The 27,891-nt window shown below is 47.0% G+C and overlaps 1 protein-coding gene across 1 annotated transcript in view; it reads right to left on the bottom strand.

The window, feature by feature from the left end:
• LOC144804738 (uncharacterized) overlaps positions 1-27,891 on the bottom strand; it is a 75,938-nt gene that overhangs the window by 24,925 nt on the left and 23,122 nt on the right. The window contains exon 4 of the mRNA XM_078671926.1: positions 17,275-17,329. Within this exon, the coding sequence (XP_078528052.1) occupies positions 17,275-17,329 (55 nt within the window). The remainder of the gene's footprint in view (positions 1-17,274; positions 17,330-27,891) is intronic.

Raw genomic sequence — 27,891 nt, forward strand, 5'->3', positions numbered from 1 at the left:
CACAGCTAAGCTGGAGGATCGCTCTGAAATTTGAAATCTGCTTCAGCACTGTGCCCCCGCGTTTTATGCGGTCTCAGTCACGTTCGAATAGCGCTGAAGCAGAGAGCCCAGTAAAGCGCGGGCTCTCATCGCTGCTTTGGAGCGTGACAGAGACAGCATAAAACGCGCTTTCTGCAGCCATAAGCCTCGTAACATTACACCGTCTGTCACAGCAGCAGGCGCACCAGTTCTTATTTGAAGCTGCAGGACGGGGGGTCCGACATAAAATGAAACTCGACCCCGAGCCTGACAAAGGGCCTCAGACAGGGACTGACGATCGATCGGCCTGGAGACAGTATTTAACCGGCTGCAAATGGTCTCAAGCCTTAATGTGAATTAATGATTGCTCTGACAAAATCCGTTAGTAAGCCACTGCCAAGCACCCTTTCAGGAGGATGTTGGGAGGATAAAAATATAGTACCAAAATTAGAAAGCAGAACAGCGCTACCCTATCGAATTAAGCATGTTCCCTTTTATTAATGTTAGGTAAAAGAATGCACAAAAGAAGCTGCAGCTTGCGGAGACTGCGTGCGAGCAAGTTAAGGATTGCTGACTGGGTGGTTTTACGTTGCTGTAGGTTATAAGTTTGATGGGATAGTCGTTGTCTTGTATTAGCGTGGCTTTTGGCATAGTCTGTGAGCGTTGCGGAGTTAAGATAGGCCAGCCTGTATCATTAAAATAGTTAAATACACATAAAGTCCCGCCCAACTGCTAGACTCTTGTTTATGAGAGTGCAGTGACACAGTTGAGCGCCACTTCATTTAGTTCCTTCAGATCATTTTAGCACTTGCTGCCTCGTTCCTGGTCTCCAGCAACTTCCAGACATCAATTTAAGCGTCAAGAGAAGTCTCGTGATTAATGGGCTTCCTGGAAAGAGACCGAGGTTTCTCTGGTGGAAAGTTTGACTCATCCTAAGGCAGCGCAGAGGGTTAAACTGCCTGCTGCTAAGAAAGTGTACCATGCAGATAAGAAGTGCAGCATATGATGTAAATATGTCAGTGGGTTACTGCTTCTGTAAGAGCTCCTTTTGTTATTTGTCGTTTATAATTCAAAATCCTAATATAGAACATTGAGCTATTAACTGTCACCCCAGAACTGCTGCAAACTGCAAGGTATATGTTAGCGCTGCATGCTTTTTTGCCCTGTCTTTCATTATCCTAATCTTGTGTAAAGGGTTAATTTGGGTAGAAAACAATTCTTATCATGAAAAAGAACCCTTAACAATGATGTGCGTTTTAAATTCTGAATTTGGGCCTTTCCTTAATAAGACCTATTAACTATATTGCCTATACCAGGGTCAATGACCTGTCACTCCTACACTACACCTTGTAGTACTGTCTGATGTAACATTTCTATACAATGATTTACACACCTATGATTGTCTCTGTGCAATGTGCGCGTGGTATAAAGTGCTCTGACACTGGTATGAGTCAGTGGTTCTATAAACCTATAACTGAATCTGAGAGACAATGTTAATTATGGAGAGTTGAGAGGCACTGTGAAACGATGTTAGTGAGGGAATCCGTGGCAAAGGTGGTCATTGGGGGAGTGGTGGTGCCAACAGACATTGTCACACAGCCCTGGGTCCAACTAATGAAAAATAGATGTCACGGGCACGTCTGTTGTTAACATTTAAAGGAAGCTGTAAATTGATGTTTTTGAGTTGCTTTAAGTTCTACACTGACTCTACAACCTAAATGTCCCCTCTGCATAACACCTCCTTTGATTTCTCGTGCAGCTGCCAATTTATTAGTGCTAGCCTACTTTACAAATAAATATGTCCTTATGTAATGTGAACTGACACTCATGTAAAGCGCTCCTCCCAATACCTTCGGGTTGAGTTCGCGCTAGAAAACTGCACAAAAAAAACCATGCCATTCTTTCATTAGAAAGCACTCAAGGTCTTATGCAAGCGTATTCAGGCCATATTAAAATTCACATTGATCTTACGGTGAAGGAAAAGAATGTCCTGCATCATTCACGTAAGCACCAAAGCACCAAATGCCACTTTAAAGCGCGTGCATGCGCACTACCTACAGTGCAAGTTGCTGTGGGCAGAGGCCATCTGCTCGGAGCATGGTTACTTTCCTTGAGAAGCAAGTACTTCTATGTACTCTCTTTCTTTCCATTTTCTTTCTTTCCATTTTGCCTTCCTTATTTTTTTGCATTTCCTGGTTTTCTTCCCTTTTTTGTCTTTTCTTCCTTTTTTATAATTTTTCTTTCTTTTCTATTTGCCTTGGTTCCTTTTACCTTTCCTTTTTTTCTGTTCATTCTTTTCTTTATTTTATCCATATCTTTCTTAAGCTGTCAATTTTACACGTTATAAATGTTTTTCATTCTTTTTATGGTAACATGGATGGTAGAGTTAAATAACCTTTTGTACTTCTCCAGAGCTCAAATCCTTGTTCTCACTTAGTGTAAATCTTTTCTTGGCTTCTAGGTCTAGAGTGCAGCCAGTGTAGCACCAGAGTAGAATTCAGTGCGTTCACAACTTGTCAGGAAACAGAATCACTACGAACCGTACCAGCAGCATAGAGGTTCAGTGCAGCAGACAAGACCGCTTCAACCCTTGGTTCTCAAAGGGTTTGGAAAAGTGTTGGAGGAAACCTGTATCATTCAATATTTAAGGCAATCTCTTATGTGAAAAGTCTGTTGCCATAAATAGCTCAACATTTTTGGACAGTGAGTTTAAAACTGAATTAAGTATCGTCTCAGACTCCATCACTTTGTCCAGTCGATAGGCAAATATATCCCAACAAAGTTTATTCAGCTTTGGATTCAAAAAAAGTAAAGACAGTGATATAGAAAACCCAGGAGAAGGAAACTCAAAAAAACCAACTGAGGTTGGGCCTAGTACCACTGCACAGAATCCTAACACAACTAGGAACAAAAAGTATGATGCTGAAAAAAGGAAAAGAGTTTTTCAGTCACACTGGGTGGAATCCTGGCCATGGCTAGCCCTGAAGGAAAGTCCAGAGGGAGAAGGACCAAAAATATACTGCACTATTTGCCAGAAATATCCTTCTATAGCAGTCAGCTATTCGGGTTTAGGTAGAAATGCATTCTTAAGTGGATGTGACCAATTGCGCATTGAACCAATCAGAGCTCATGAAACTAGTAAGGCACATATGACATGTGTTTCATGGCACCGCCAGGAAATGAAAGAAACCGCCTTGCAGTTTTAGACTCCTATAGCTGGTACCTCAAATTCCAGTGTCTCTACAGAGCAGCCCCTCATCATGCAAGCACTGCAAAAACTGAAGGAGACAGAAAGAAAGAAACTGGCTATCTTGTTTAACAATGCTTATCTAATTGCAAAACAAGGTAAGCCACTCTCAGACATGGACATCTTATGTAGGGCTATGAAGAAAGCAGGTGTTGATATAGGAGAAAATAATGCAAACTGCGAAAAAGCCGCAGAGTTCATAAGAGGCGGATATACTGCGACAGGACATCAAAAAATAGTTTCAAATTCTCGCTTCATCTGCATTATTGCTGACGGAAGCACAGATAGTGCCATCACTGAACAGGAAACTGTGCTAGTGAGAGTAGTCAATGGTGGGAAACCCTACACTCTATTTGTTGATCTTGTTCCATTTGAACATGCACATGCTCAAGGAGTTCTGGACGGTATAGTTAAAGGAATCAAAAGGTTATCTTTGGATTTAGTAGATATGAGGTCTACAGAACATCCAGGCCCATCACTAATAGCTGTTAATTTCGATGGTGCTGCAGTTATGATGGGATCTAAGGGAGGGGTTGCAGCACTCATAAAGAAAGACATTCCTTTTCTTCTGCCGTTCCACTGTGTAGCCCACAAGCTTCAGCTTGGGATTCTGGATGCTGTAAAATTTCATCCCTCTATTTGTCAGTTTGAGCAAACTTTGAAATGGATTTTCAAATTTTATTGGTATAGTCCTAAGAGGCGAAGAAATGCCAAAGAAATGTCAAGAATAATTGATGAAAACTTTGCACATTTCACCGATATTAAACAGGTTAGATGGGTATCCAGCAAAACCAGGGCTTTGGCAACCATGCAACAAAACCTGCAGATAGTAGTTCTACACTTGGGACAGGTTGCAGCTGGTAGTGATGATTCTGCTGCGAAGGCAAAAAAGTACCTCTCAGTTGTAACTAGTTTTAAATTTATAAAAAACCTTTACAGTCTGAGAGATGTTCTGAAGCCAGTGTCTCAGCTTTCAGAATTCTTTCAGTCTAATGAACTGCTTTTATTGCATGTTCCAGCTGCTGTAGAGAGGTGTGCGTTGACCCTAGTAGGCCTAAAAAGTGAGATGGGTGAATACATGCAGCAGTTTAAAAAACTGTACCACCCGGAAGAAAAGAAGTTTGGAGACATTTCTACTGATGGCTGGGAAATAAAGTTATCTGGACACTGCCCACCAGCAGCAACTATCCAAAGTGACAGTGAAATCATTGACAGTATGGTTGAGTACATTGATAAGCGGTTTGAAAATTTTAATTGCATGCCGGTTCAAGGTTTTCAGGCATTTGATTATACACTGTGGGCAGAAAGTAGAGAGGAACTCTATACATATGGACTCTCTGATATTGAGGGAATTGTACAACATTTTGAGGTACTTTTCACCACAGACGAAAGGTTGGCAATTGTGGAGGAGTTTTGTGGACTTAAAACCCATATGAAAAGCTTTCAGACCAAAGGCATTCCTGTATTGCCTGCATACTCCACCCTGCTAGCAACAAAACCTTCCTCGTTGACTAATATATTAAAGCTTGTGGAAATGATGTTCACATTCAGCGTATCTACAGCAGAAGCTGAACGTGTGTTTTCTGCAATGAATATCATTAAGAACCCACTAAGAACACGGTTAAATCAAGATGTTTCCAAGACTTAATGCTTCTTAAGGTAGAAGGACCCAACTTTGAGGAGAATGACCCCAGCAGAGCTATTGATCTCTGGCTTACAACAGGAGGCACAAAGCATGTGTGTGGACATATAAGGCCACATCTATCATAATTACTGAAGTATTGCTAATATATGAGTCTTAGAGCAGCCTGCTATGCAAGATCATTTATTGTTGTAACTTGCATTTCTATACAATTTCAATATGTTTGGATAAAAAGGATAATATTGCTTGTCAAGTTTTTCTTAGCATTATTATTGCAAATCATTTAATGGTTTACCAATAAAACAAAATATATTAAACCTTTTTCTGTCAGCCCTTATGTTTGATGCATGGACGGGAGTAGGTGGGACAAGTGAATTTTACAGGACATGTAGATCTCAGTGGCATTTTGTCCCTTGGACAAGTAGATTATTTAGAAAATTCCACACCCCTGATAAATAAATAATACCGGGACTATTTTTGACTATATTAACAATAACAGATAGCTCAATAAATAAGAGGCAGGATCCGATGTGTCCGAGTTGAACAGGCTTTATTCAGGCAAAAGGGAAGGGACTGGAACGGGACAGCCTGAAATAAAATAGGAAGGAAGGAAGGCAGCTGCCCCATTTCATCGACAGTGCAGCATATATATAGTAAAACATTACATTACATTACATGCAGTAGGCGTAACTTATGACAAACGTAAGATAAGACCACATGGGTGGAAAAGAAGGCGTGTACAGGGCGTGCACTAAGACATGTGATGAGAACGTCACAGAAGTGTCATGAATGGGCGGAAACATGGAGGGGGCTACCTGAGCAGCTGGGACCTTTAACCTAGTGGTGCGCGCAAACGGGCAATGACGTGTTACCGGGGAGAACTGGGGGCTATGACTTCTACACTAGAAGAGGAGACTAAAGTCTGCAGTGTCAGGACGACATGTACCTATAGCATATCTGGTATCTGGTGTTTGGAGTACATGTTGATAGAATCCAAAAGTTATCAGGGCAAAGGCTACTTGACACTAAGGCTGGTGCATGCATATATTCTACATGTATTGCGTGTGCTAGGAATATTCTATGAATATTAATACAGTATTTCTCTTGCATGGAGACAGAAAGACTAGACCATAGCTGAAACTGTTGATACGGTTCAGTAGCTTAGGAATGCAAAGAAGGAAAGCTGGACTGATAACTAGAAGCATAACATATTCTTGGCAGACAGGCAGGCAGAGCCAGGCCGGGCACCGCGCTGCGCGGCAGGAAGTAAGTGAAGGGTCAGGGATGCAGGTGGGGGCTGCATCGCTCCTCGGAGTGGGTTCAGGAGACTGGAGCTTGAATCTGGTGTCCGGGCCCTTTTGAGGCCTAGGAACGGGGACAATTCAATGAATTAACGTACACACTGTAAAACGTGGCAACATAGGCCTAATACTTGTTGCTTTCACGAGAACTGGAAACTGGCATACTAGAGCTGGACACAACTATAATTGTGTCTTTAATCGATCATAGGGGGATATATATGCATATCGATCATGCACATATAACATAGGATGGGGAACACGTAGGCACATATAGCAAGGCAAAATTTACTTTTCCACATTCCCTCCTTGTGCCCTACGTTTCCATCAGGAAACATCAATATTCATGATACCATCTATCTGTTCATATAGCATCATTTGCTCGTCTCGAATTGTCTTGGAACGGGACTTAGGACTAGGAATACAAGAGGTAGCACACATGCCGCAAATCGCAGGGCCACATTGTAAACAGAGGCAGCAACTGAATATGATCATTACTGCTATACCTAGGAATGACAATACTTTCCATCCCCAGGCAGATATGATACTCCAGAGCCAACCCGACCATGTCCAGGTGCCTGGATTCTGGTGTAACTGATGGGCAATTTTATGAAGTCTGGTTATAGCTGAATAAACAGACGGCGCGTTATTAGGAATGAAAATGCAGCAACTAGATCCGATGACTCTACAAGCTCCTCCTCTATCGGCCAGTATGACGTCAAGAACGAGATGATTTTGGAGCACGACAAAACGCATAGCAGATTGCTCTTCGGTTAAGTTACCTAGAGCGGAAGTAGTCTCATTCACTACTGCTTCAAGGGTTCTGGTTAACCTACGTATTAGCTTACTATTCTGGACAGGACCTATAAAGAAAAAGAAACCTTTATTGAAATCTTGATACTGTTCTAAAGCAGTTTCAGTTTGGTCGACAATTGGGGACTCAGTCTCCCTTCTATGTCTAACGTGTACTAGATGTGTGTTTCTGTGATAATCGGATGGGGCTAGAAAAACTGGTGGCAGTAGGAAGGCAATGTAACATGTTCCATCCCAATCGAGGGGCAGACGAACATATGCGGTCTGACCACAAACAAAATAAGAATGACGTGAAGCTTTGAAAATAGATTTCCCACTGTCACTATACTCGACCACAGTAGTACAATCACTATGTCCTACATGTGCGGAACCATTCTTTCTGACACATAATTCGCCTTTAACTGGTAGAACTGAAATAGCAGGCAAATCTGGAGTAGTCTCGGACTGAACATTCAAGACCATGAAATTCGAGGAATAATTACCTAAATCATATACTTCATTTTCTAGATCTAATCCTGTTCTGTGGGAAAGACCTTGCTTGTCTGGAAAACATGTTCGATTCAGAAGGGACATATCAGTTGAGGATGACGTTAACGTGGACCATGCTCCACATGAACCATTATGTGAAAACGGATAAGGAAACAGTGGCAGTACTCCCTTCGGTGTCTGGAAAGGGGGGAGTCGACCACACACCCAACAATTAGTGGCATTGCTGGTCTGGTGTGAATAATGCAGCATTCGGATAAAAGTGTTATTACGCATAGCAAGACGATATGATAACTCGTGAGGAGGCAGATCACTAAATGTGTGCTCTACTGTAACATTAGAAAACATATGTACATGTGAAATAGGAAAACATAAATGTAACGCATAACTTATGCATGTAACCATAAGACTCAGGAACAATAAAAAGAACAGAATGATGATACATCTATTAGAGTTTTGACTAACTCTCTCACTGTGTGGGTCTGTCTCATACATGTCAGGAACCTGTCTAACCGTTTCACCCGAGAGGGACTTAGACAATTAAACTGGCTGACTTACTAGACCTCAACTTGGATTTATACTCCTGCTGCGGAGTTTTCTCTAACAGGGGAATTTTAGATTCATTGTCTGGGCAGTCCTTGAGAACGGGGCAGTCCTTGAGAAAAGTTTTAGCTTTAAGTCCATGAAATTTCTTGACGTGGCTCGCGTGTAGCCACCCTTTTCTGTTTTCCACTTTCACCGCAGTCCGGGTGGTGAGAAGAACGAGGCGGGGCTCCTTCCAACGGGGCTCCAGCGGACTTGAACGATCAAAGTTCCTTATAAGTACATAATCACCCGGAACGACCTCATGCGGTTTTACTTCGGTGTTGTCTGGAAATGCAGCGGCAACCTGTGAACGACAAGATTGTTGTGCAGACATCAAGGAGGCAAGGTAATCTGTCAGCATATTACTGTCAACATCGGTAATGGTACGGGGTCTAGGTGTACCCCACATGTTGGGGGGACGACCACACACTATCTCATACGGAGATAGACCTGAACGGGAATGAGCAACCATTCTCATATAAAAAAGGGCAACTGGCAGTGCTACCATCCAATCTACACCTTTCTCTGCACACACTTTTGCAATGCGGATTTTCAGGGTCTGGTTATGTCTCTCTACGAGACCGGCTGCTTCAGGATGGCGTACACAATGGAACTTCCACTGGTACCCTAACAGAAGGGATACTTGTTTCATGAGCTCGGATGAGAATGGCTGGCCGTTATCTGAATACACGACCCTAGGTAATCCATAGCGGGGAAAGAACTCACGAACCAACTGCCTGGCAGTGGTCGCAGCTGTGTAATCTGGAACTGGATATGCTTCTGTCCACCTGGACAAAGCACATACAACTACGAGGACATACTTGAAACCTCGACATCGCTCCATCTGAATATAATCCATCTGGAGGACTTCAAAAGGGTGGTCAGGAGGATGGAATCCACCTTGTTCCACCGGGACACTTTTACCTGGATTGAACTGACAACATATCATGCAGGTACGTACTTTCTGTTTGGCTGCTGCTCGTAAATGCTTGTTGAACCAAAGGTTCTGGATACTGTCTAACATGGCTTTTTCTCCTAAATGTGCTGGACTATGTGCGGTGTTAATAATGACTTGAACCATAGAGTCGGGGAGAAACCATGTGGCTTTTCCCTTCGTTAACCATCCTTGATCTGTCTGGACCCCTCCTTGTTCGGACCATTTCTTGATTTCATCGGGGGTAGCATGTAACTGTATATCTATGACATCTTGTGTAGGGTCCTTAACTGTCATACAAGTAGTCTGATCTGGAGCGAGTGTCTGTGTCGTGTTAACTGGAATGTCTGGAGTCTGAGCTGTAAGCTTGGCTGTTCGATCTGCTAGATCGTTACCTTGGGAAATGATATCAGTGACTTTCGTATGTGCCTTGCACTTCATGATAGCGATAGCTGTCGGTAAATGTATTGCATCTAACAGAGCTTGAATGAGGAGACCATGCTGAATCTTGGTTCCATGAGAAGTCATGAAACCTCCTTCTTGCCAGAGCACTCCAAAGTCGTGTACGACTCCGAATGCATAACGTGAATCGGTGTATATATTTACTTTCAGGTTCTTTGCACGTATGCAGGCTTGGGTCAGAGCGACAAGCTCTGCTGCTTGAGCGGACAGGGTGTCAATACGATGTGTTTCTATAACTTCGGTTTCAGTAGTCACTGCATACGCGGCTACTAGTTCTCCTGTACTTGTTCTCATACATGAACCATCCACATAAAGTGTCAGGTCGGGGTCGGGGTCAGGTAATGCAATGTCTGTCAAGTCTTGTCTTGGCTTTGTCATGGTGTTAACAACTTCCACACAGTCATGTGTGGCAGGATTTCAAGTAACTGACGGTAACAGTGTAGCTGGATTTAAAATGTTGCAGCGTCTGATTTCTATGTGTGGCTGAAACAGTGTCAGTTCATAACCTGTTAAACGTGCAATTGTCAAGTGCTGAGTCTGTGTTCGGTTTAAAAGAACTTCCACGGAGTGTGGAACTTGTACTGTCAGGGAGTGTCCTAACACTATGGAATCACTTTGTCTGATAGCTAGAGCTGTGGCTGCAACTGACTTGAGGCACGCAGGCAGAGCCTGGGCCACCGGATCTAATGTGCTAGAAAAATAAGCACAGGGCTTGTATTGTCCTGCTTGATCTTGTGTGAGAACAGATAATGCAGTACCATCACGTTCTGTAACAAAAAGTGTGAAAGGCTTACTATAGTTCGGTGTTGCTAGAACAGGTGCTTGGCATAAAGCTTTCTTTAATTCATTGAAGACAAGTGTATGTTCCTGGGTCCAAGGGAGGACAGTCGATACGGCTGCCTCCTGTGTCGTTAACTGTATCAGTGGCTTGGCTAGAAATGCATACTGAGGAATCCATTGTCTGCAGTAAGAAGTGAGGCCGATAAAAGCTTGTACCTCCTTCTGTGTCTTGGGCTGTGGAAGACGTGCTATTAACTGGATACGGTCAGGTGTCAACTGCCTACCCCTCTTGGACAGTAAGTGTCCTAAGTAGACCACTTGCTGGACACAGAATTGCAATTTGGAAGGGGACACCTTGTGCCCCATCTCGGCCAGAAAATACAGGATGGTAAGTGACGCACGTTCGCAGACACGTTCTGAACGGGCTGTGATTAGTAGATCATCGACATACTGGAGCAGGGCAGTGTCAGTTGGCATGTGAATATTGTCTAGTTGTCTCTTAAGTGCTTGACTGTAAATGCTAGGACTTTCTGTGAAACCTTGAGGTGCTCGTGTGAATTTATAGCTTCTTCCATTTAAACAGAATCCGAAAAGGAACTGGCTGTCTGGATGAATGGGGACACTGAAAAATGCGTTCTTGAGATCGATAACTGTAAAGAATGTAGCTTCAGAATCAATGGCTGTCAATAGGGAAGAAATATCTGGGACTACTAGGTACTGTGGTATGATACATTTATTAAGTTCTCGAAGGTCAATCACTAATCGATAAACTGGAGGTGCATTTGGATCAGTACGTTTCAGGACTGGAATGATAGGAGAATTACATACATTGGAGTCAGTTTCTACAACCACTCCTTGAACAATAAGCTCGTCAATAATTTTGCATAAGGCTGCTACAGCCTCAGGTGGCAGTCTGTACTGTCTGATTCGCGGTAATACAACACCTTGCTTCAGAGTGACACGATGGGGGGTGATATGCATACAACCTACATCAGTTGGACCTTGCGCCCATAAATGCTGTGGTACATTCAATAATCTTGGATCAAAATCACGTAATACATAATGACCTTTAAAATCACGCAGGAACAGACGGACCCCTTCTGGGGAGCAGCATATGACTGCTCCTAATTCTTTCAGTGTTTTAATACCTAACAAATTTTCTGGGCAAGATTTCGTGAGTAACAGATCTGTAGTTCGGGACAATGGACCAACTTCTAGAGTAACTGGTTTCGATATTTCATTAACAATAGGCTTTCCTGAAAATCCAAGGGAAACATTTCTAGAGCCTGAGAGCGGAGCCCCTGGAACCTCGTCATGACTGATGGTAGTCCTACTTGCCCCTGTATCAATCAGAAACTTTCTGTCCTTCCCTAATACTTGACTGTGTACATAGGGACCCTCTTGATCTACAGGAATCTCGATGAGAGGCAAGCCTACCTCCCTCTCTAGGCTGTTTCATGAATATGGCTGATAATCTGGGTACTCTGACTGTGCATACTGGTACATTTGCTGTGTAACGTGTTGTGTTGCAGCTATAGGCTGCGGTGCTGTAACTGACTGTTGTGCATTCTGTGGTGGCTGGGAAGTCTGTGAAACTTGTTCTTGTCTAGGCGGACGTGGTCTCTCTTTAGTCTTACCAGTAGCTATGTTGTGTTTCAGAACTGCACATTCGTTTATAAAATGACCTGGCTGTTTACAGTAATTGCATGTCCCTTTAACGGGAACTGCAGGATGACTGGCTTGATTCGGACCCCTCTTCTGACTGTCTTGTGGAACAGACTGTGCAACTAATACTTTCATTTTCGTGTCTTTCATACGTCTCCTTTCGTGTTCCTGCTCTTCCCTGATTCTGTTCTGGTGGTACTGTAGCATCTGGAGCATCTGTGACGGAGTATTAGCTTGCCAGGTACTTTCGACTTTCAGGACTCGATTTTTAACTTGTGGACTTGAATTCTCGACTAGTTTGGTAACAAAAAGATGGGGGTACGACTCACTACTTGTTTTCAGACCACTATTAATAATAAAACATTTCTCAAATCTAGAATAAAAATCACTAGTATCTTCGTCTTGTTTCTGTTTACAGGCTGAGATGGCATCCCAATCTTCCTTTTTCGTGGCTAGTAATCTTGGCAAGACTTGTATTAATAATTCGGGCAAAGCTTTAGCTTTATCCCCAAGACCGGTACCTGGTACTCGGGTATTATCTTCAGTTTCTAGTGCTGTCCAATCTATCTTTTTCTCTCCCACCTCCCATTCTTTTTCTTTGAGTTTTTCATATATGCCCGCAGGCAACAGGACCTTTAACATTTTAATGATATCAGGATATGTGTATTCTCCCATACGGAGCATGTCCTTTAGTTCACGGTGGAACCCTGCTGGATCTTTATCATGACAGGGAATTAACTTTTTCATTTCTAAGAGTTCCATTTTCGTGATAGGGGTGTAAACAAATACTCGTTCTAGACCACCACCCTCTTTCTTGACTGGATGTACTTCTCGTAACGGATTCTGTCTGTCTATGTAGAATGATTTACTTTCTGGGGGTGAGACGTGAACAAAATGTGGATTCAGAAACGTTCGGTATTTGTGGTGCTGTTCTAGAATGACACTAATTAAATCGGTACCTAGACCTTTCCATCTGTACTGGAGTAACTCGTTTAATACATCATGTAAAGGACCTGGATCAGAATGCTGTTCCTCATACAGTGTAATGAGGTGCTGGATCATATACATACCCACCAGTCGTTGCTCGGCTGGGGGCAGTTTCAGAAACGTTTGGGCCACTATTTCATCTGGAAACGTGGTAGAATCACTAGTCCATCGGACTGCTGATCGGGCTAGTTCTTGTTCATGCATGGTACTAAGCTCGCTATAACCTATTCGTGATTTCAGGATGTGATCGGTGGCCTGGAATACTTGCTCTAGAGAACACTGTTCTGGTGCTGGAAGAGGAAAAGTTTTCTTGTAATCTAGGAGTGAATGTCGGCCGGAAAGTCTAGTTCTACCTACATACGCTATTCTGTCGGGATTCTCGTTGTCTACCTCTTCAGTAGAAGAGTCATATTCTTTCTCGGTTGCTTGTTTTGCTTCTCGTTTCTCGTGTATAGTTATGATTTCCCTACGAATTTTCTTGTACATACTCTCTATACAACCTTGTGTCTTGTGTTTTCCATCGGCTATATTGTCACTCCACCTAGTCAGGACTTTCAGTTCTTCTGGACAATCTTGCTCTCTTATTAAACAGTTAATCAGGAACTTTAAAATCATGCGCTGAGTCTCGACTTTTCTTTGAACCATGGCTTCGTGAATACTTCCTGGATTCACTCCTGTACGGATAAAACGGTATATTCTGTCTAGATGTTCTCCCATATCGGGCAGGGTGTCCAAATAGCTGGCAACCCGTCTTAAACGTAATGAATATATGACCATGTGATCCTCGCCTGGAACTGGATCATAACGACATTCAGTAAGACCTCGCATGATATCTACGTATGTAGACACTTTTGGCGTACGCTGTAACGCTAGTTCATGTAGCGTCAGACGTCTGGGTTGCGGCGGGGTACGAGGAGAACCTCCCCCCGCGGCTCCTAAACTAGAATCGTCGGTGAATACTGTACGGGCTGGTAGAGTGACTGGCAAAGCGGGTACATGTACTGTGGGCTGGGCCGGGGGTGCTGTAACAGGTACTGTAACATTAACTGGACCCACGGGACCAGCGGCTGGAGGAACAGGAATTACATTATTAACGGGAGCAGGCGGGACAGGATTTGCATAGGCTGGTACTGTGTCGTCCAAATAGGACGAAAGAAAAATATCAGCTGCGGTCGGTTTATGACGTAGCTTAGTCGGGACCAATGGCGGCGGTAAATTACAGGGTGCTTCCGGGGTTGCTTTTGGCAAGCCCTCGGCAAGAAGAGGATACATGCCTTTAATAAGAGCATTTCTCTGTCTGTCTGACTGTTCGGCTCTAACTCGTTCACCTTCTTCGATTAGTTCCCTTTCTTGGGCTTTCTCTGAGGAGTCCCTACTTAATTCTGTTTTTCTGAATTCTTTTTCGGTTCTTTTATGGGATTCTTTGCGCCATAACTCGATGGCATCTTTCTGGGACTGTCTGGCTTTCTTTTTTCATAATGCTTCTTCTACTCGCATGATGCACTCGGCATCCCATGTACCTGATACGGGCCATCTATATTTCTCTTCTAGTTCTTTAGTATAGTCCGCCCATAAGTCTAGATATATTATGGCATCTAAGCCATGCTTGTGATACATAAAATGTCCTGGACTGTCCCTAGGAGGGACAGGAACTGCTTCTTCGAGTAACCCTTTTCTGGTCTTTAACTGACGTAATTTCGAGAACAGAGGCATTTTCGGAATACACAATACACAATAATCACAGAAAATAAATGGCAAAACAAATCACTCATACCACGACATGAAAATACATAAATAACAGTTCGAACAGAATACTACCTGATACACATACACATGAATTTCTCGAGAACGGACTTACTAGAATTACTGGATGCACTGCTAAAACAGTACAGAACATACCGGTCCCTTAAAGAGACACGTCGGACCGTATCCACCTAGGTGGATACTTCGTAATGGATCTGCGTACCCAAACCCAACGGACCAGGAACAAACTAATGATCCTGTCTAGATACTTCCCCCGCGACGGTACTCACCGGGAAGCAGAAACTGGAAGGCCTCGGACTGGACTGGACTGCTACGACGTCGGACTACGAACTTCGGAAACTTCGGTTACAGGTGGGCCTCCGGATACCTCGGACCTTGCTCTCTCGGCTTGGGCTCTGGTCGGGACGAACCGCATTCCACACCGCTTCGTCTGGATGTCGGACCGCAGTCTCCGTTTCCTCCGTGGGCCTGAGGGAGACTTGAAGCAGAAATATCTGCCGGTGCGCAGTAGAGTTCCGTCACGGCTGCAGAGGGTCAGGGGGCCTGCGTAGCATCGCCAGCGCGTGAGGAAGGGGCTCGTACCTGTTCGGGCGCCATTCTGTGGTATATAAATAAATAATACCGGGACTATTTTTGACTATATTAACAATAACAGATAGCTCAATAAATAAGAGGCAGGATCCGATGTGTCCGAGTTGAACAGGCTTTATTCAGGCAAAAGGGAAGGGACTGGAACGGGACAGCCTGAAATAAAATAGGAAGGAAGGAAGGAAGGCAGCTGCCCCATTTCATCGACAGTGCAGCATATATATAGTAAAACATTACATTACATTACATGCAGTAGGCGTAACTTATGACAAACGTAAGATAAGACCACATGGGTGGAAAAGAAGGCGTGTACAGGGCGTGCACTAAGACATGTGATGAGAACGTCACAGAAGTGTCATGAATGGGCGGAAACATGGAGGGGGCTACCTGAGTAGCTGGGACCTTTAACCTAGTGGTGCGCGCAAACGGGCAATGACGTGTTACCGGGGAGAACTGGGGGCTATGACTTCTACACTAGAAGAGGAGACTAAAGTCTGCAGTGTCAGGACGACATGTACCTATAGCATATCTGGTATCTGGTGTTTGGAGTACATGTTGATAGAATCCAAAAGTTATCAGGGCAAAGGCTACTTGACACTAAGGCTGGTGCATGCATATATTCTACATGTATTGCGTGTGCTAGGAATATTCTATGAATATTAATACAGTATTTCTCTTGCATGGAGACAGAAAGACTAGACCATAGCTGAAACTGTTGATACGGTTCAGTAGCTTAGGAATGCAAAGAAGGAAAGCTGGACTGATAACTAGAAGCATAACATATTCTTGGCAGACAGGCAGGCAGAGCCAGGCCGGGCACCGCGCTGCGCGGCAGGAAGTAAGTGAAGGGTCAGGGATGCAGGTGGGGGCTGCATCGCTCCTCGGAGTGGGTTCAGGAGACTGGAGCTTGAATCTGGTGTCCGGGCCCTTTTGAGGCCTAGGAACGGGGACAATTCAATGAATTAACGTACACACTGTAAAACGTGGCAACATAGGCCTAATACTTGTTGCTTTCACGAGAACTGGAAACTGGCATACTAGAGCTGGACACAACTATAATTGTGTCTATAATCGATCATAGGGGGATATATATGCATATCGATCATGCACATATAACATAGGATGGGGAACACGTAGGCACATATAGCAAGGCAAAATTTACTTTTCCACAAGAGAGAGGGAGTGAAACAGAGGGAGTGAGAGCGAGGGAGTGAGACAGAGAGGGAATGAGACAGAGAGGGAGTGAGACAGAGAGGGAGTGAGACAGAGAGGGAGTGAGACAGGGAGGGAGACAGGGAGGGAGGGAGACAGGGAGGGAGGGAGGGAGACAGTCTGAGGGAGAGGGAGTGAGACAGAGGGAGGAAGACAGAGAGGGAGGGAGACAGAGAAGGAGGGAGACAGAGAATGAGTGAGACAGAGAGGGATTGAGACAGAGAGGGAGGGAGGGAGACCGATGGAGGGAGACAGATGGAGGGAAAGGCCACCTCTGCCACTGATTCCCTCACTAGTACCCTTTAACAGTGCCCCTCAAGTCTCTCTGTGTGGGGTGTGTGTGTGGGGGGGAGTGGGGTGTGTGTGTGTGGGGGGGGTGTGGGTGTGTGTGTGTGGGGGGGGTGTGTGTGGGGTGTGTGTGTGTGGGGTTGGTGTTGGGTGTGTGGGGTTGGTGTTGGGTGAGTGGGGTTGTGTGTGGGGGGGTTTGTGTGTGGGGGTGTGTGTGGGGTGGTGTGTCTGTGGGGTGGTGTCTGTGGGGTGGTGTGTGTGGGGTGTGTGTGTGTGTGGGGTGGGGTGTGTCTGTGTGGGGCCCGAACCCACCATAGGTGGGTCGGGCAGGCTCGCTGCGCTTTCTCGTGTTACCGTGTCCCTGAAAATCTTTTCACAAAAGGGTGTGTCACCAACAAGAAAAATTTGGAAAGCTGTGCTCTACACCCTCCCTTCACATTTATGCATAGTTATTATTTATCCCTCACATCTTCCCTTGACTAAACCATAAAGCAAAAACACTTACCTGAGTCTTTTCCTTCTGTCCGAGGGACGGCTGCGGCCAAGGCACACCTAAGGGACTGAAGAATATAACAGAGACAATCAATCATTGTGATTTCCTGTAATACTAATAAAAAGTGCATACCAAGAAATTATTCAATGCAGTGTGCTCCTTCTTGACCGACTCTTCTACAATGGGGAGCTACATACTTTCCCTACAGGGAATGGGAGACAGCAACACAGAGACCAACAGACACACACATACGGGAAAGCATAGTAGGAAAACGCTGTATACAGTTTTTATATGCTTGCATATGTACATTGTTAGGTCTCGCTATTATATCCCGCAAGGATTAATAGCGAGAGTATATAGTAGGCAAAACAAACTCTTGACCAAGCGCAGATTACGTCCAGTTCATGTGCACCAGTCGTGTGAGATGCGCGTGCACGTCAAACCCATCAGCCTCGCACCGCAATGGAATGCTGCCTCCCAAGCTGCTACCCCCCCCCCTTCAGACTTCAAAGCAATGCGCTCCCGCCCCGCACCCCCACAGCAATGCCAAGAGCTTGTTTGACAAAAGCGAACGGTGCCGCTGGTTTCATTTATGCAGTCTGCATTAGGAAAACTCTGGTCGTGCAATCTATGTCCTAGTTGTGTTTAAAACACAAAACCGCAGTGGTGTGAGACAGTTTCTTTTTCTTGCCTTCTGCTCCCCTGATTGTACTCGTTTTTCTAGCCTCTGCCCCCCTGATTGTGCCCGTTCTCTTGCCTTCTGCTCCCCTGATTGCACTCATTTTTCTTGCCTTCTGCTCCCCTGATTGTGCCCGTTCTCGTGCCTTCTGCTCCGCAGATTGTACTCGTTCTCTTGCCTTCAGCTCCCCTGATTGCACTCGTTTTTCTTGCCTTCTGCTCCCCTGATTGTGCCCGTTCTCTTGCCTTCTGCTCCCCTGATTGCACTCGTTCTTCTTGCCTCTGCTCCCCTGATTGCACTCCTTCTTCTTGCCTTCTGCTCCCCTGATTGCACTCGTTTTCTTGCCTTCTGCTCCCCTGATTGTGCCCGTTCTCTTGCCTTCTGCTCCCCTGATTGTACTTGTTCTCTTGCCTTCTGCTCCCCTGATTGCACTAGTTTTTCTAGCCTTCTGCTCCCCTGATTGTGCCTGTTCTCTTGCCTTCTGCTCCCCTGATTGCACTCGTTTTTCTTGCCTTCTGCTCCCCTGATTGTGCCCGTTCTCTTGTCTTCTGCTCCCCTGATTGCACTCCTTTTTCTTGCCTTCTGCTACCCTGATTGTGCCCGTTCTCTTGCCTTATGCTCCCCTGATTGCACTCGTTTTCTTGCCTTCTGCTACCCTGATTGTGCCTGTTCTCTTGCCTATGGCTCCCCTGATTGGACTCGTTTTTCTTGCCTTCTGCTCTCCTGATTGTGCCTGTTCTCTTGCCTTCTGCTCCCCTGATTGCACTCGTTTTTCTTGCCTTCTGCTCCGCTGATAGTGGCTGTTCACCCACACCCTCACTCACCCCCCTCACCCTCACACCCACTCACCCTCACACACACCCTCACCTTTCCACAGCCCATCACCTTCACACACCCCATCACCCTCACACACCCCTCACCCTCACACACTCCCTCACCCTCACACACTCCCTCACCCTCACACACTCCCTCACCCTCACACCCTCACCACTCTACCACGCTACCGCCCTCACTCTACCGCCCTCACTCTACCACCATCTCGCCCTCACTCTACAACTCTACCGCCCTCACTCTACCGCCCTCACTCTACCTCCCTCACACCCTCACTCTACCGCCCTCACTCTACCACTCTACCGCCCTCACTCTGCCACTCTACCACACTCACTCTACCGCCCTCACTCTACCACTCTACTGCCCTCACTCTACCGCCCTCCCCATACCACTCTACCGCCCTCACTCTACAGCCCTCACTCTACCACTCTACTACCCCCACTCTACCGCCCCCACTCTACCGCCCTCACTCTACCGCCCTCACACCCTCACTCTACCGCCCTCACTCTACCACTCTACCGCCCTCACTCTACCACAATCACTCTACCGCCCTCACTCTACCACTGTACTGCCCTCACTCTACCGCCCTCCCCCTCCCCCTACCACTCTACCGCCCTCACTCTACAGCCCTCACTCTACCACCCTCACTCTACTGCCCTCACTCTACCGCCCTCTCTACCACTCTACCGCCCTCTCTACTACTCTACCACCCTCAATCTACCACTCTACCGCCCTCACTCAACCACTCTACCGCCCTCACTCTACCGCCCTCCCTCTACCACTCTACCGCCCTCACGCTACCGCCCTCACTCTACCACTCTACTGCCCTCACTCTACCACTCTACCGCCCTCACTCTACCACTCTACCGCCCTCACACACTCCATCACCCTCACACCCTCACCACTCTACCACGCTACCGCCCTCACTCTACCGCCCTCACTCTACCACCATCTCGCCCTCACTCTACAACTCCACCGCCCTCACTCTACCGCCCTCACTCTACCTCCCTCACACCCTCACTCTACCGCCCTCACTCTACCACTCTACCGCCCTCACTCTGCCACTCTACCACACTCACTCTACCGCCCTCACTCTACCACTCTACTGCCCTCACTCTACCGCCCTCCCCATACCACTCTACCGCCCTCACTCTACAGCCCTCACTCTACCACTCTACTACCCCCACTCTACCGACCTCACACCCTCACTCTACCGCCCTCACTCTACCACTCTACCGCCCTCACTCTACCACTCTACCACACTCACTCTACGGCCCTCACTCTACCACTGTACTGCCCTCACTCTACCGCCCTCCCCCTACCACTCTACCGCCCTCACTCTACAGCCCTCACTCTACCACCCTCACTCTACTGCCCTCACTCTACCGCCCTCTCTACCACTCTACCGCCCTCTCTACTACTCTACCACCCTCAATCTACCACTCTACCGCCCTCACTCAACCACTCTACCGCCCTCACTCTACCGCCCTCCCTCTACCACTCTACCGCCCTCACGCTACCACTCTACCGCCCTCACTCTACCACACTCACTCTACCGCCCTCTCTACCACTCTACTGCCCTCACTCTACCGCCCTCCCCCTACCACTCTACCGCCCTCACTCTACAGCCCTCACTCTACCACTCTACTACCCTTACTCTACCGCCCTCACTCTACCGCCCTCTATACCACTCTACTGCCCTCACTCTACTACTCTACCGCCCTCAATCTACCACTTTACCGATCTCACTCTACCGCCCTCACTCTACCACTCTACCGCCCTCACTCTACCACTATACTGCCCTCACTCTACCGCCCTCACTCTACCACTCTAAGTTCGATCAAGTCATGAGAGTCGACCGATGGGAAAAGGAAGTCTTATTCTGGTATTGGACCTTGATGGAGGCGGATGAAAAGATCGAGATTGAAATCTCAAATTTATGTGCAAAGGAGCTTGGGGATGGATATTTGAAGCAAATGTCTCTGGACTCTGGAAAAACCCGCCTCGCTTAAACGTATTCATCTGTTTTCCACCCATAGAGTTTATTGGTCCCCAGCGAAGCTATCAAAGGTCACAGGTAATATCTACAACTTCCCAAGGTGTATGCTTCCATCAGCAGATGATCTGCATGTTTATGTTGTGTCCGAAGATCGCTTCTTACTGGACCTCGGTGTGTGATTTTCTTGGGGAAGTAATAGGTAAACAGTGTGAGAAGTTGGCCTGGTATATGATGCTCACTAGTTCTAGTGATCACCTTGTACCATGCCAAGCAACCCTTATGGTGCAGGTTGTAAAGTCAAACTTATAGACAAGCTATCCTAGGGGTAGCATGGACTAAGCAGTCTTAGGCTAAACTCTGTAAAGGCATGTGAAGCAAGCTGTTTTACCATACACAATCCCTTGAATACCAAATGAAAGGACACCACACAGATATATATTGAAAATATATATAGATTTATTTCTACAAATAACCCTGATACTCTTTATGAGCACAGAAGCAAATGCGTTAAAACAAAACACAGTTTAAATACACAAAAGTTGCACAATTATGGATGAGCCCTAGGGGCCACCTAAACCATATACTAAAATAGTGGTATAAGAACCACTATGGGGAAAGTGAAGAGGCCTAGGGCCTGGGGAATCGCTGGAGCTGTTCGGGACTAGCAGTAAAGAAGTCGGGAAAGGCCCGCGGGACTCGGGTGCAGTGCGGAAAGTGCACGCTTTACCAATGCAATGTCAATGGTGCGTAAAAGTTACAAAGTTAGTTATTAAGGAACCTTCCGAGTGACCTAGAAGGATGAAACTTTAGACACAGACACTAGAGGTGTATACCAGTGTGGGAACACCGGCGTTGCTGAGTTACCTCACCCACAGGAAGCGGGTGCACAGGGTCGAAGTAGTGTCGGGTTTCGTCACGCAGGTCGATGGTGCTTGGAGCTGAAGATGCTGCAGGCGGCTCGATGTGAAGAGTTCCGGTGGATCCAAGGGTGGATCTGAAGAGGTGAAGACCTGAAAGCAGAGGGGACAATGTTCAAAGTCACTAGCCAGTGACTACCGTGGAACCAGAGTGGAACCAGGCGATGTCGGGTGCAAACAGGCGTCGAGGTGTAGCTTCTCTCTGCAGCCACGTGGACACGAGGGGTCGAAGACGTCCAGGAGTCGGTCACGAGCTGTCCCACACAGGCTTCTCGCTGTTGGCAGTGTCGGCAACTTGATTGGAGCAAACAGGCCTTGGCTAATGCAAGCCACGCAGGAATCGAAAAAGGCTTGTTACTCGGACCAGCAAGGTCAGAGCAGGTGCTCCTTTTTACAGGAGCGAGGGCAAGTCTGGAGCAACCAGACCCGCAGTGTAAGTTGAAGGTTTCATCGCCAAGATGGCCGCTAGCCACGTGGCAAGTGGACGGGATGGCGCGTCGAGTGGCACAGTGCAAAAGGGCCCCACGCCGATCGTGGAGATGCTGGGGGGCTGATCTTCGGTGCAAGGGCTGCTCGAGGTTGGGGCTTCTAAAAAACCCCAAAGCACAGCGTTGAGGGTGCCTCTGATGCTGCGCAGTCAGCCTTTCGGGGGTCTTCCAAGAGGTCCGGTCCCACGTCTCTCGGTGACTCCACGGGTCCCTTCTTTGCAGGGACTGTGGATCGGGCGGTGAGAAGTCTGGGAGTCTGGGTCTTGTCAGGCTCTGGGCTCGGGCTCCGGCGGCGGCAAAGCAGACGTCGAGTTGCTGGTTGGTGCCTGTATTCACAGGGTGGTCACTCCTTGGCCACAAGGGAGATTCTCTTCCGTCTTCTGTGCAGCAGAATGTCGAAGTCCAGTCTTCTTCTGTATTTCAAGTTGATTCAGGATGATCTGAAGTCTCAGGACACAGCTCCCACTCTTATTCGAATCTGGGGGGCCGGATCACCTACTAGGTCCCTCCTCTGGGTGGAACCAGGAAGGGGGGTGGTTACACCCCCTTTCCTTTGTCCAGTTTCGCGCCAGGACTGGGGCTGGAAAGCCCCAGCACCGGTTTGAACTGGCCTATGCACAGGGACACCTTGTGTGCCCCAGGCATGTCTGATTCTATTCAGCCCTGTCCTACCCAATACACAAAATCCTGTCTGGGGTGGTGCTAGCACCTCCCCAGGCAGGAAACCCTTTGTCCAAGCTGCCCTCGCTGGAAGGACTCCCAGCAGCAGGAGGTCAGACTTGTGTCTGTGGTGGCAGCATCCATTTTGTGACGCTGAGGCTCTGTTTAACTTTAACCGGGGTTCAGGCTAGGTACATGTCGTGTCCCTCTAGAAGGGTGGAATGCTACCCCCGTCGCCAGAACTGGCGAGGGGGTAGTATTCCAATTCATATGACACCTTACTCAACATGTTTTGATAAAGCCAAACCAAAGATAGCATTTAACCGCGAGGTTCATAATGCACTTAAGAGTATATGGTATGGCAGTATCATGAAACAGCTAAAGGACATGGTTCCAAAAGCTGCAGACAGGCTCAGCTCATGCCAGAGCACTATCTCACATATTCCCAAGCACTCTGCCTCCAGGATTGTTGAGGTCTTCCATAGGATCGGCTGATAGGGACATATGTGTCCATTTTAGGTTAGGTATAGGCATACTACACCTAAGTAAGGGGTGATTACACCGACTTACCCCAGCTGAGTGATCAGCCAGTTGTGTCAAATATGGAGGCCAGGCCAGGGGTGGCACAATACATGCTGCAGCCCCTGGTAGGCCTTGGAAGCACCTATGCCCTGGGTACCTGGGTACACTGTTACAGGGGCCAATAAGGTGAACCAGTTCCAATGTCGTTATGCACCTAAAGTACATGGGTAACAATTTAGAGAGAGAACAGCAGGCTGTGGGTCTGATTAGCAGGCCCACAGCCACATTAAGTCATAAACCAGTGAAGCAAAAAGCAAAAATTTGGGGTGACCATAGGATAGCAGACCCTACTCTCCTACACAACCCCCCCCCAACGCAGGGACATTAGACTAACCTTGACCAGTTGTGTCTTCATGTTCTAAGTGGAAGTACCTGGAGAGACCATCTGCATTACCATGGTCAGTCCCTGGGCGGTGCTCCACTGTAAAGTCCATCCCCTGTAGGGAAATGGACCACCTGAGCAGTTTGGGGTTTTCACCCTTCATCTGATTAAGCCATAAGAGGGGCTTATGGTCGGTCTGAATCTTGAAGTGAGTGCCAAACAAGTATGGCCTCAACTTCTTCAGGGCCCACACCACAGCAAAGTCCTCCCTCTCAATGGCTGACCAACGTTTCTCTCTGGGGGTCAGCCTTCTGCTAATAAAAGCAATGGGCTGGTCTTGACCATCTACATTAAGTTGTGAAAGCACAGCTCCCACTCCCAACTCAGAAGCATCTGTTTGGACAATAAACTCTCTTGAGTAGTCAGGACTCTTCAGGATAGGTGCAGAGCACATGGCCTTCTTCAGGTCATCAAATGCCTTTTGACAGTATTCTGTCCACTGAACCTTTTTGGGCATCTTCTTGGATGTCAGATCATTAAGAGGAGTCACAATGGACCCATAGTTCTTAACAAACTTCCTGTAGTACCCAGTCAGGCCCAAGAAAGCTCTGACCTGAGTCTGGGTAGTTGGAGGAGTCCAGTCCTTTATGGTCTGAATCTTACTCTCCAGTGGTTGAACTTGGCCTCCACCCACAAGGTGGCCCAAGTACACAACCTTACTCTGCCCTATCTGGCACTTGGTTGCCTTGATAGTGAGGCCTGCCTTTTGCAGAGCCTCTAGCACTTCCTTCAGGTGGACCAGGTGATCCTCCCAGGTGGAGCTAAAGACAGCAATATCGTCCAGATAGGCTGCACAAAAGTCATCCAACCCAGTAAGGACTTGATTCACCAACCTTTGGAAGGTGGCCGGTGCATTTTTCAAATCAAAGGGCATCACCACAAACTGGTAATGCCCACTGGGGGTAGAAAATGCTGTCTTGGCTTTAGACTCCTCAGCTAACCTGATTTGCCAGTAGCCAGCTGTCAAGTCAAATGTGCTCAAATACTTGGCAGAAGCCAATTTGTCTATGAGCTCATCTGCCCTTGGAATTGGGTGTGCATCTGTCCTGGTGACAGCATTGAGTCCTCTGTAATCCACACAGAACCTCATCTCTCTCTTTCCATCTTTGGTGTGAGGTTTGGGGACCAGAACCACTGGGCTAGCCCAGGGGCTCTCTGAAGGCTCAATGACACCTAACTCCAGCATCTTTTGCACCTCAGCCTTGATACAGTCTCTGACATGGTCAGGCTGCCTGTAAATTGTGTTCTTTACAGGAAGACTATCACCAGTGTCCACCACATGGGTACACCAGTTAGTCTGACTGGGTGTCAGGGAGAACATATGTCGATATGACTGCAAAACCTGTCTACAGTCATGTTGCTCATGTTCAGTGAGGCTGCCATCTAAGGCCACACCATCAACTGAGCCATCCTCAGGGTTCTGAGTCAGCAGGTCTGGGAGAGGGTCACTCTCTTCCTCCTGCCCCTCATCTGTAGCCATGAGCAAGCCCATGTCTGCCCTGTCAACATATGCTTTCAGCCTGTTAACATGGAGCACCCTGTGGGGGCTCCTGGGAGTTCCTAGGTCCACCAAGTAGGTAACCTCTCCCTTTTTCTCAAGGATTGTATGGGGTCCAGACCATTTGTCTTGGAGTGCTGCTGGGGCCACTGGCTCCAACACCCATACCTTCTGTCCAGGCTGGTACTCAGTCAGGACAGCCTTTTGGTCATGCCAGGCTTTCTGTAATTCCTGGCTAGCCTCAAGGTTTTTGGATGCCTTCTCCATATACTCAGCCATCCTGGAGCGGAGACCAAGTACATAGTCCACTATGTCTTGCTTGGGCTTTTTGAGAGGTAACTCCCATCCTTCCCTCACCAGACATAGGGGTCCTCTTACAGGGTGCCCAAACAACAATTCAAAGGGGCTGAAGCCAACACCTTTTTGTGGGACCTCTCTGTAAGCAAACAGAAGGCAGGGCAGAAGGATATCCCATCTTCGCCTGAGCTTCTCAGGTAATCCTTTGATCATGCCCTTTAGGGTCTTGTTGAATCTCTCAACAAGCCCATTGCATTGTGGATGATAGGGAGTGGTGAACTTATAGTTGATACCACATTCCTTCCACATAGCTGTCAAGTATCCTGACATGAAGTTTGCACCCCTATCAGATACTACCTCCTTAGGAAACCCCACTCTGGAGAAAACTCCAAGTAAGGCCCTGGCCACAACAGGAGCTGTTGTGGTCCTAAGTGGAATTGCCTCTGGGTACCTGGTGGCATGGTCCACCACCACCAGTATGAATCTGTGCCCAGATGCTGTAGGGGGATCCATTGGTCCAACAATGTCAATCCCTACCCTTTCAAAGGGCACCCCCACCACAGGTAATGGTATTAGGGGGGGCTTTGTGGTACCACCTGCTTTGCCACTTGCTTGGCAGGTTACACAGGAGCGACAAAACTCCTTTGTATCTTCTGACATGTGAGGCCAGTGAAAGTGACAGACAAGTCTGTCCCATGTTTTGTTCTGGCCTAGGTGTCCTGCTAAGGGAATATCGTGTGCCAAGGTAAGAAGGAAGCCCCTAAATTGCAGAGGTATGACCAACCTCCTGGTTGTACCAGGCTTGGGGTCTCTACCCTCTGAATAAAGGAGCCCATCATCCCTATAAACCTTATGGGTACCTTGAGCATTCCCATCAGCCTCAGCAGCAGCCTGCTGTCTGAGGGGTTCAAGAGAAGGACAGGATAACTGAGCCTGCCCCAAGTCTGCCCTAGAAGGTCCCCCTGTCCCCAGAAACTCAACCTGATCAGGTTCAAGCTCTATAGGGACAGTTCCTTCAGGGGTCTCAGAATCATCTTCCTGTGAAGGCTGATCCTCACTTGTAGGCATTTGGGCATTTGGGAAGGCACAGCCTTTACCCTCCTGTTCCTTGTCTTGGAAGGTACTTGGTCCATTGTTCCAGGATCCAAGACCTGAGGTTCAGAGAGGCACTTTTTGGCCTGTGACCTGGTCACAGCAAGGACATGTGATGATATCCATAACATCTCTGCATGAGTCCTGTACTCAACTTCTGACCATAGAGCGCTCTCTAGGTCATTGCCCAACAAACATTCTACTGGGAGATCCGCACTAACCACAACTCTTTTTAGGCCAGTTACCCCTCCCCGGGAAAAGTTAACAATTGCCACACTATGGGTAGTAGTGACATTGCTGGCATTGGTCACCAGGTAATTATCACCTGGTATGTATTGTCCAGGGTCCACAAAGCTAGGCGTCACCATAGTGACACTGGCACATGTGTCCCTGTATGCTTGAGCCACTTTTTCATTAATTAAAGGTGTCTGTCTGTACTTGCCCAAATTATTGGGACTGACAGCAGGGGAAAAATCAATCTCCCCATCACAAATCAGAACAGCCTGTGTGGGGACTCTGACTAGGTCAGAATCTCCATCAGTTCCCAAGGTGATACCCACTACCCCCTTAGTCTGTGGACCAACACTGCCAACTGTACTAGTGGGTGCAGGTGCCTTAGGGGCTGAAGTGTTGGGGGCTCCACCCTTTTTACAATCACTTGTCCAGTGAGTGGTGTTTTTGCAAAAGCTACACCAGGGTTTTCTTTGACCTTCTTTCTTCTTCTTTTTGGAAGTTTGGGACCCACTCTCAGTATTAGTTTGGGGCCCTGTTGAAGACTTCTGGTCTTTAGCTTTCTGCTCCCCACCCTTCTGGTCTGTTTTCTTTTGGTCACCACCCTGGTTCTGGTTCTTTTGCTTAACTCTGGTTCTAACCCATCTGTCTGCCCTTTTTCCCAATTCTTGGGGAGAGGTTAGATCTAAGTCAACCAAATGTTGATGCAACTGCTGGTTCTGACAGTTAATTAAAATCTGTTCTCTCATAAGCAAATTGTACAATCCTTCATAGTCTGTAACCTTACTTCCCAGCAACCAGCCCTCCAGAGCCTTAGTGGCACATTCAACAAATTCAGACCGGTCCTGAGTCTGTGTCTTCTGGGTGTCTCTGAACATTAACCTGTACTGTTCAGTGGTTAAGCCTAACCCATCAATCAGAGCACTCTTCAGGACCAGGTAGTTTCTAGAATCCCCATCACTAACTGTGAGGA

This window comes from Lissotriton helveticus, chromosome 1_2, assembly GCF_964261635.1.
Source record: "Lissotriton helveticus chromosome 1_2, aLisHel1.1, whole genome shotgun sequence".
Taxonomy (NCBI): domain Eukaryota; kingdom Metazoa; phylum Chordata; class Amphibia; order Caudata; family Salamandridae; genus Lissotriton; species Lissotriton helveticus.